This window comes from Pteropus vampyrus, unplaced genomic scaffold (assembly GCF_000151845.1).
Source record: "Pteropus vampyrus isolate Shadow unplaced genomic scaffold, Pvam_2.0 Scaffold406, whole genome shotgun sequence".
Classification (NCBI taxonomy): Eukaryota; Metazoa; Chordata; class Mammalia; order Chiroptera; family Pteropodidae; genus Pteropus; species Pteropus vampyrus.
This window is the reverse complement of record NW_011889187.1, coordinates 467,953-475,690: the sequence shown is the minus strand read 5'-3', so window position 1 is coordinate 475,690 and position 7,738 is coordinate 467,953. Positions and strand designations below refer to the sequence as shown.

Here is a 7,738-nt window from a genome sequence, read left to right as displayed (position 1 = left end):
CTGTCTGGAGCCCACAAGAGCCCGAGTGACAAGCACCCCACGGGCCCTGATGCAAGGAGTCAGGCCTCGCTGGAGAAATGGCTGACTCCAGGACGTGGCAGGGAAGGGCGCGCGGAGCCATGAGCAGCGCGTGGGGCCGGCATCCAGGAGGTGCTGTGAGGACGCTCGGCCGCGTCACGAGGACACAGGAGCCGGCCTGGAGGGGGCCCCGCGGCCGAGTCGGGGACTACGCGAGTGTCAGCATGAGCGGTGACACGATGGGGAGCCAGACGGCTAGAAGAGCGCGGATGTCCTGAGAGCTGATGACAAAGGGGACATTTACACGGCGTCTGGCACCCCAGTAACGGCTGCCTACCGATGAGGGGGGAGAAGCAGCCCTGGCAGACTCCTGGCAGGTGCCCCGACCAGCAGGTGGGTCACCAGACACCTGCAGTCTGGGCCAGCTGGAGCAAAGCTCCTATGACCTTCCTGCCAACAGCGAGGAGACAGAAAAAGCCAATGCAAGGGACATTCTACAAAGGAACTGGACGGAAACTTCTGACGGTGAAGGCAAAGGACGACCGGGCAGGCCCTCCGGGGAGAAGGGAACGGAAGGCACGTCGAGGACGTGGAGCGCCCCGTGAGGAAGGGCAGTGTGGGATGCCCGGGGACCGAGTGTGGGGCCGAGGTCGGGTGGCGAGAGCGGGCCAGGGCCAGCGTCCTGACAGGACGGGTGCAGGCGGCGAGGGAAGAGAGAGCCCGCGCGGGCGGGAAGCACACCGGGGTACTCGGCAGCAGGCCGCGGCGTGGCGACGGGTCTCCAAGGCTCTGGGAGACGCGCGCTTTGGGCTGGGCTGCACCTGCTCTGTAAGCCTGAGGCTCCTCAGAATTTTCAAAAGCGGATACAAAACAAAGGCCCCAGCGTGGGTGTGCCCTCCCTTCCTCCCAGCCGGTGTGACGCCTTCGGAGGAGGGTGACGAAGGCAGGGCTTGTGCTTCTGTACCTTTCCATGCATCAGCAGGCGGATTGTCAGGGTCACGTTCAGCCCACCTTCTGAGACCTTGGACTCCATCTTTCTCCCAAAATGCAGCTGGGGGTAGTGGCTTAAGGTGCCAAGGGTGCCGTGAGGAAGGACAGATGGGGCCCAGATGGTGTCACCTGGAAAGAGAAGGCACAGCTGCTGCTGACTGAGAACGTTAAGGGCCAACACACTGGGGGTGTCCTGGCCTCTGAGGGAGCAGAGGCTGCTGGAGAGGCAGAGGTGCAGGGACAGGCTTCCCGGGTGCCTGGGAGTGGCCTGCTGGCCCGGGGTGCACGCAGTAGGGTGGGCCTCGGGGTGGGCAGTGTGATCCAGGCCCAGCAGCCCTCTGGCCTCCATTTCCACCTCTGTAACCAGAGAAACAGGAGCAGCGCTCACACACGTGGAGGGAGCAGGGCCACCTAGAGACCCCTGGGGCCCCGTGTGCGTACGGGACGAGCCCACGCTATGGGGGGCTGCCTCAGCCTGACCCCGGACTCGCACCGTCCAGGGTCCAGCGATCCTCAGCTCTCGGGCGGAGCCAGTCTCTCGACTAAACTGCCAAACGCCGGGCGTCCCCTCCACGAGTCTCAGAGGACACTTCACAACCCACGTCGCCGTCTGAGTGCACTTTCTGGGGACAGTCGGTCCAGCGTCTAGCCCACCAGGTGAATGAAGGCCCTGCTTCTTGCGTCCGGAGGTCAGGGAGCCCAAGGATGGGAGGGGAGGGCGCACTGCGGCCACGCGCTGGGGGTGCAGGCCCACGGACCTTGGCCTGACCAGTCCGAGCCCCCCACTCAGGTGTGCACGGGGTCCTGGCTGAAGCCCCTTCTCGTGAAGGGCCCAGGTCCTCCGAGGGCCGGGTCACCCCACCTCGGTGTGCTGAGCAGCCTCACAAGACAGGCACCAGTGCGGAGCAGCAGCAAGGCCAGGCGAGGGCTGTGGTGAGCGCGAAGGAGGGGCCCTCAGGGACACAGAGCTGTCTGGGGGGCAGCGGACCCCAACTCCGGGCCTGACTGTGCGTCCCAGGGGTCCTGGGGGAGCGGGGTGTCTGGGTGGCTGTTCTGGGTGTGTGGGCAGACAGCCTCTCGGTCCTCTCCCTGCAGTGCACGAAGGCGGGGCTGGAGTCAGCTCGCTGGGTGCAGGGACGTGCGGGGCGCAGGCTGTGTGTGCACGAGGATGCTGCAGGGTGTGTGGGTTTGGGGCACATGGGTGCAGGGACACGCAGGGTCGTGGGGTCGCAGGGAACAGAAGGGAGGGGGAACGAGGGCATGAGCGGGCCCCTCAGGGTCTGTGTTGGGCAGAAAGGGATAGAAAGCCTGGCTGGGGGAAGAGTCCAGGTGACCCGTGGCGCAGGTCTGGGCCCAGAGTTCCACGACAGGCCTCCAGGAGCCACCACCTACCCAGGTGCACACCTGGGCACGTGCAGAGCTGCTGGGACCATGAGAGACGAGACCTTGGAAGCCCTGAGCGGAACCGTGGGCCGGCTCTGTGCGAGATCCTCACACACCACCTCACACTCAGTCCCCTCAGCAGTGACAATGCACACCGCCTGCGTGGCCGCCTCAGTCCCTCAGGAACCAAAAAGTCCCGTGAAGGCTGCGTGCGCCCCCGCGCCCCCGCGGGCCGTCTGCGAACTGGCCGTGATGCAATCTGCAAAGACGATGCGTCCGCACACAGGACACACTACCGGTGAAAAAGCAGCTGTTCCTTTCACCTTAAAAGTTTTCTAGGGAACAAAAATTGTTTTTCCTCATCAAAATATTGCTGCTGAAAATATGCTAAAAGGAAAACAAAAAGCATAGAATCAGAGCTTATCCTGTCACCTATGTGACGTGTAGGGGACAGCTGCAAAGGACAGTCACGGGTAGGGGACAGGCATGGGCAAAATGACAGCTACACGTTTTAAAAAGTTTTTACGGGTAACTTCGACACACTCAAACTATTGCTTCTAATTATTCATAATAGAACGACACACTCGAACGACGGGGATTTTAACACGAAGGTATAACGCACAGCAAAGGGAAGCCGAAGAATCACCTCACGCACGGATGCCCCCCTCACCGTCTAGTGCGGCGGACACTGGCCGCACGTGGCCGCTCACACTGAAAGCGAAGAGATCCGCTAGCCACGCGTCAGCCTTGAGCAAACAGCCTACCGTGGCTGCTGGCGGCACGTGCAGGGCGCAGAGAGAGCTCTGTCACCCAGAGGCCTCTGGTGCGCGGTGCAGTGCGTGTGACCACCCTGGCAGGTTGGGCTGAGAGTCAGGCCCTTGGGAGGAAGGACAGGATGGAGGCAGGTGCTGTAGCCCCAGTGACCGGTGCAGACCGGATGGCACGGCCCCTTCCTATGGAGACGGAGACAGGACAGGAGATAAAGATGGGACACAAGACAGAGATGGGACGGGAGATGGGACAGGACGGGAGACGGGACGGGAGACGGGACGAGAGATGGGACGGGAGACGGAGACGAGCCGCCCCAGCACGCAGGGCTGACTCCAGGCTCTCGGCGCTGGTGAGCAGGAGCACGTGATGACCAGGCGGGGGCGCCACCTCCTTCTTAATTGGAACGGTCTCCTCCTGCGTCTGGGGACAGCAGAGCCCTGCAGCAGTCTGTTATGTAAACGTTGCCAGCCCACAGTAGAAAAAGTGGGTCAGCGAGTGCCGGGGGTGCTGCGGGCTCCAGGCTGTCGCCCGCCATCAGTCACACGGGCCAGCGAGCAGCTGCAGAGGCCAGCACCTTGCTTCCTCACACAGCCGAGCGTGAGCGTCCCAGTGCCCTCTGCGGGAGGGTGGGGACGAGGAGCAGTCTTGGGTAGTGGTTAAGGTCACCTGTGACTCAGTACCCTGAAGAACCCACCTATGCCAGCCTGTGAGCGGTACGGGGCAAGTGGCTCCCCCAAGACCGAGGGCCTCTCGGCAGGTGCGGGGTCATCCTCTGACTGTCCAGCCAGGCCTTGGGACAGTGGTTCATCACAGGCAACCCAAGGGTGCCGGTCCTCGCTCCCACCTTGCCACCCAGGGGCCGGTGCTGCCCGGGATGCTCAGGAGCACGGGGCAGGTGGTGCGGAGGCACGCGGGGCAGCAGTAGCAGGACTCCTGTGGTCAGCCACCCACAAAAAGCCAGAGGGACGTTCCAGAACTGGGCAGATCTGCCTCTCCAGCAAGGACCCTTTCTCTAGTGCTGGGGCCTTGATATATTTTAAATTCAGTCACGGGGCGGAGAGAGGCAGGCCTGGTCCCTCTACAGAGCCTGGGAGGGGACCTCTCCTTGCCCAGCCAGCCTGTGGCTTAAACGTCGCTCCATGTTGACACCACCCACAGATGTGCCTCAGCCCTGGACACGTCCTGCACCCAGCTGCCCCGCCACCCTGGTCTCTAACAGACACACACACTCCACATGTGATTGACAGGACTCTCGGCCCAGCCCAGACTCCTGCGCTGTCCCTGTCTGACTCAGTGCTCCTGCCGCCCAGATGCTCAGGTCCACGCCCGGCGGGGGGCCGTGGAGCAGCAGCGCCCCTCTCTGCCCGTCCCATTCATCCCTGACGCGTCGTCTTCTTCCAGCTTCTTAAGGAAGAAGCGATGACATCAATTTAAAACCTTATTTCTTGTCCAATATAGGTGTTTAGCTCTATAAATTTCTATACACAGCTTTAAGCTGCATCCCACAAATTTGATGTTTTGGTTTTTTAAACTCATTTTAAAGTACTTTTGGATTTCCCTTCTGATTCATGGGATATTTTGAAGCGTATTATTGAGTTTTCATATCTTTGGAGATTTTCACATCTTTCTTTTGTTGATCTCTAATTTAATCCCCTTATGGTCAGAGAACATATTTTGTGCTCGAGATAGTTTAAACTGAGGGAGACGTGCTCACGGACCGGAAAGTGTCCCATCTTGGTGACCGTGCACTGTGTTGAGTGGAACGCCCTACAAAGGGCAGTTAGAGCAAGCTGGGTGGCGAGGCCGTGCACATCTGTCATGGTCCTAGGGTTTTCTGCCGGCTGATTCTATCCAGCACTGAGGGGGGTGTTGAAACCCCTAGCAGAGCTGCGGACCTGTCTGTTTCTCCTGCACGTCTGCGTGTTTTGCTGCGTGTATCTGGAAGCTCCGCGAGGCCCGGGGCGGCCCCTTCCTCGCTGAGAAAGAGCCCCTTGCCTCTGGCCGTGCTCTCGGCTCTGACGCGCGCTCCGCGGCTCATGCAGCTGCCCCAGCGTTCTTTTGGTTGGTGTTAGCCTGCTGGTATCTTCCTGCACCTTTCATTTCTAAATTATTTGTGTCTGTGTCTTTAAGGTGAGTTTTTTTGTAGGCAGCGTACAGTGGGACCTGCTTTTGTCTTATTTGACAACCTCTGTCTTGTAAGTGGCTGTCTAGATCAGCTACAGTGTTTGCTGACATGGCTGAGTTTAAATCTATCATTCCGTTTGTTCTCTACATTTACCACTTGTTCTTTGTTTCCCCGTTTCTACTGTCCCGTCTCTGCCGTCTTCTGGATTAATCACATGCATTTCCTGACGTTGCTTTGCCTCCTTTCCCCCCTTATTAGTTACAGTCCCTGGTTTCATTATCTTGGTGGTTGCTTTCGGGTTACACTTACAGGCGTGCGATGTCCAGCGGTCTCAGCCACTCCGCCTAGAACACAGACCCTCCCAGCAGTCGGCTCCCACCTCTGCTCTCGGCCTGCGCTATCACGGTCACACGTGTAAGTCCCTCGTGTTACATCACTACTTGTAATTTAGACAGTCGATTGCCTTTGAAAGTGGGGCTCCCCAACTCCCAGGCCGCAGACCAGGACCGGTCCTGTCCGCAGCCTGTTGGGTACCGGGCCGCACAGCAGGAGGTGAGCGGTGGCCGAGGGCGCGAAGCCCTGTCTGTGTCTGCAGCCGCTCCCCCGTGCCGGCATCACCGCCTCAGCTCCGCAGCAGATCATCGGGCATCGGATTCTTATGGGAGCACCAGTCCCTGGTGCCAGAAAGGCTGGGGACGCTGCTCTAAAGGGATGCATCACTGGAAAGTGTCTCACCCTCCCCGTTCGCGTAGACTCTGAAGTCCGCCCGCGACCGCTTGTCACCCAGGGCCCCCCGTGTGCCCGTGGTGGTGCGAGCTGGCCGGCGGTGAGTCCAGTCGGTGTCTGCCCGTCCGCAGAGCCTTCCCTTCGCCTTCGGTTTTGAAGGCTGTTTCACGGGGCAGAAGTTCCAGGTCAAGGGTTTTTCTTTCAGTCCCAGAGAAATGCCATCCTCGCCGTCACTCACTTGGATTCCAAAGAGCAGTCCCTGCAGTCACCCCGCTCTGCTCTCGGGAATGTGTCTTTGTCTCCAGCACATTTTAAGGTTTTTCTCTTCATCACTGGCTTTGAGCAATTTAATCCCACACGTGTGGAGCCCCCTGAGATGGGCCCGCGGCGCCAGGCGCCCAGATGCCACGCCGTCTGTGCCCCGCTGGAGTCGCTCACGTGTCTGTGCTCGGGCTTCTGTGAGCTTCTCGGATCTGTGGCCGTAGAGTTAGCAGGTTTTGCCACCCGCTCACCTTCAAGGCGAGCTGCGTGCGCCTGTGCCTCAGCGTGCTGGGGCTCTGTCCGTCTCCTCCTGCCTTTGTCTCTGTCCCGTGTCGCTGGTTCTGTCTGTCCTAAGTCACTAACCTTCACTCTGTGATGCTGATCTGCGGTTCGTCCCCTCCAGGAATCGATCTGGGTCCTTTTTCTCTCCTCTTTGACTCTATTTGTTTCCGGTTACGATAATGATGTCAACACCCACATCCCTCAATTGTACAACTGGGGTCATTTTTGAGGGTAGGTCAAGAAGTGAACCCTGATCCGGGAGAGCGCAGGCCCCTGGTGACTGTGGGCCCAGAGTAGGCCCACAGCAGCCCCTGGCTCAGCCCGCCCCCCCGGGCCGGCCCAGCAGCACTCCACGAGCTGGGAATGCGGGAGGCCTCTTCTGGCCTGCCGCTCCTTCTGAGCCCGGGGCTGGCGCGGGACTGGGCTGCGGTGCCACCGACGGGCCCTGCCCAATTCAGTGTGAGCCACAGTGAGATCGGCCGAATCTGAAACCCTCTGGTTTCCAGGTGGGTGACAGCAGCCCATTCAAACCCCTTCTCCCGGCCACTCTGTGGAGAGACATTCGTGACCTCGCTCTGCTGCTGGAGGGCCAGGCCCAGCACGAAGGGCAGGCGAGGGGGCGGCTGGGCTGCAGGCATGGGGGCTGGAGACAGGAGCCCCTGAGCGGGCTCTGTCCTCACATCTCCTGCTCCCAGGGAGGACGCCCGGGGACATGGCCGAGGCGACAGCCCGACATCCACATCTCATGTCTCACAGCGACTGGGGGAGGGACTGTCCAAAGTCAGGGCGGGAAGTTAAGGGTGGTGGGTGACGGGCTCTGGGAGGAGCCGGCAGCCTCCCCACACCTCACACTGCTCTGCAAAGACCAGACGGCCTGCCCCTGGCTCGTCTGCGGCTGGAGAGCCCCGAAGTAGACACGCGGGACGCTGGGTGCCCAGAAGCCGTGCTCCCGTGGGGCAGGGTCTTTGCAAGCGAGGCATCCGGAGGAAGTGGGGAGGAAAGTCCTCACAGGGTCTAAAGCTGCTCCGGCTTTTTGTGACTTCATGGTTCATCTCCAGTCACAGGAGACACAGCGCAGAGGGCACTGGCATCCGGCAGCTCGCGGCAGGCTGCCCGCAGCCCCTCCGAGCTTTCCTGCCCACACCCTGGTGCCCTCACCCCCCACCGCCGTCTCCAGAGGAG

The 7,738-nt window shown here is 60.8% G+C and overlaps 1 protein-coding gene across 1 annotated transcript in view; it reads right to left on the bottom strand.

The window, feature by feature from the left end:
• PCBP3 (poly(rC) binding protein 3) overlaps positions 1 to 7,738 on the bottom strand; it is a 68,770-nt gene that overhangs the window by 31,398 nt on the left and 29,634 nt on the right. The window contains 2 exon segments of the mRNA XM_023523756.1: positions 231 to 351; positions 886 to 1,137. Coding sequence (XP_023379524.1) covers positions 231 to 351; positions 886 to 1,137 — 373 coding nt within the window.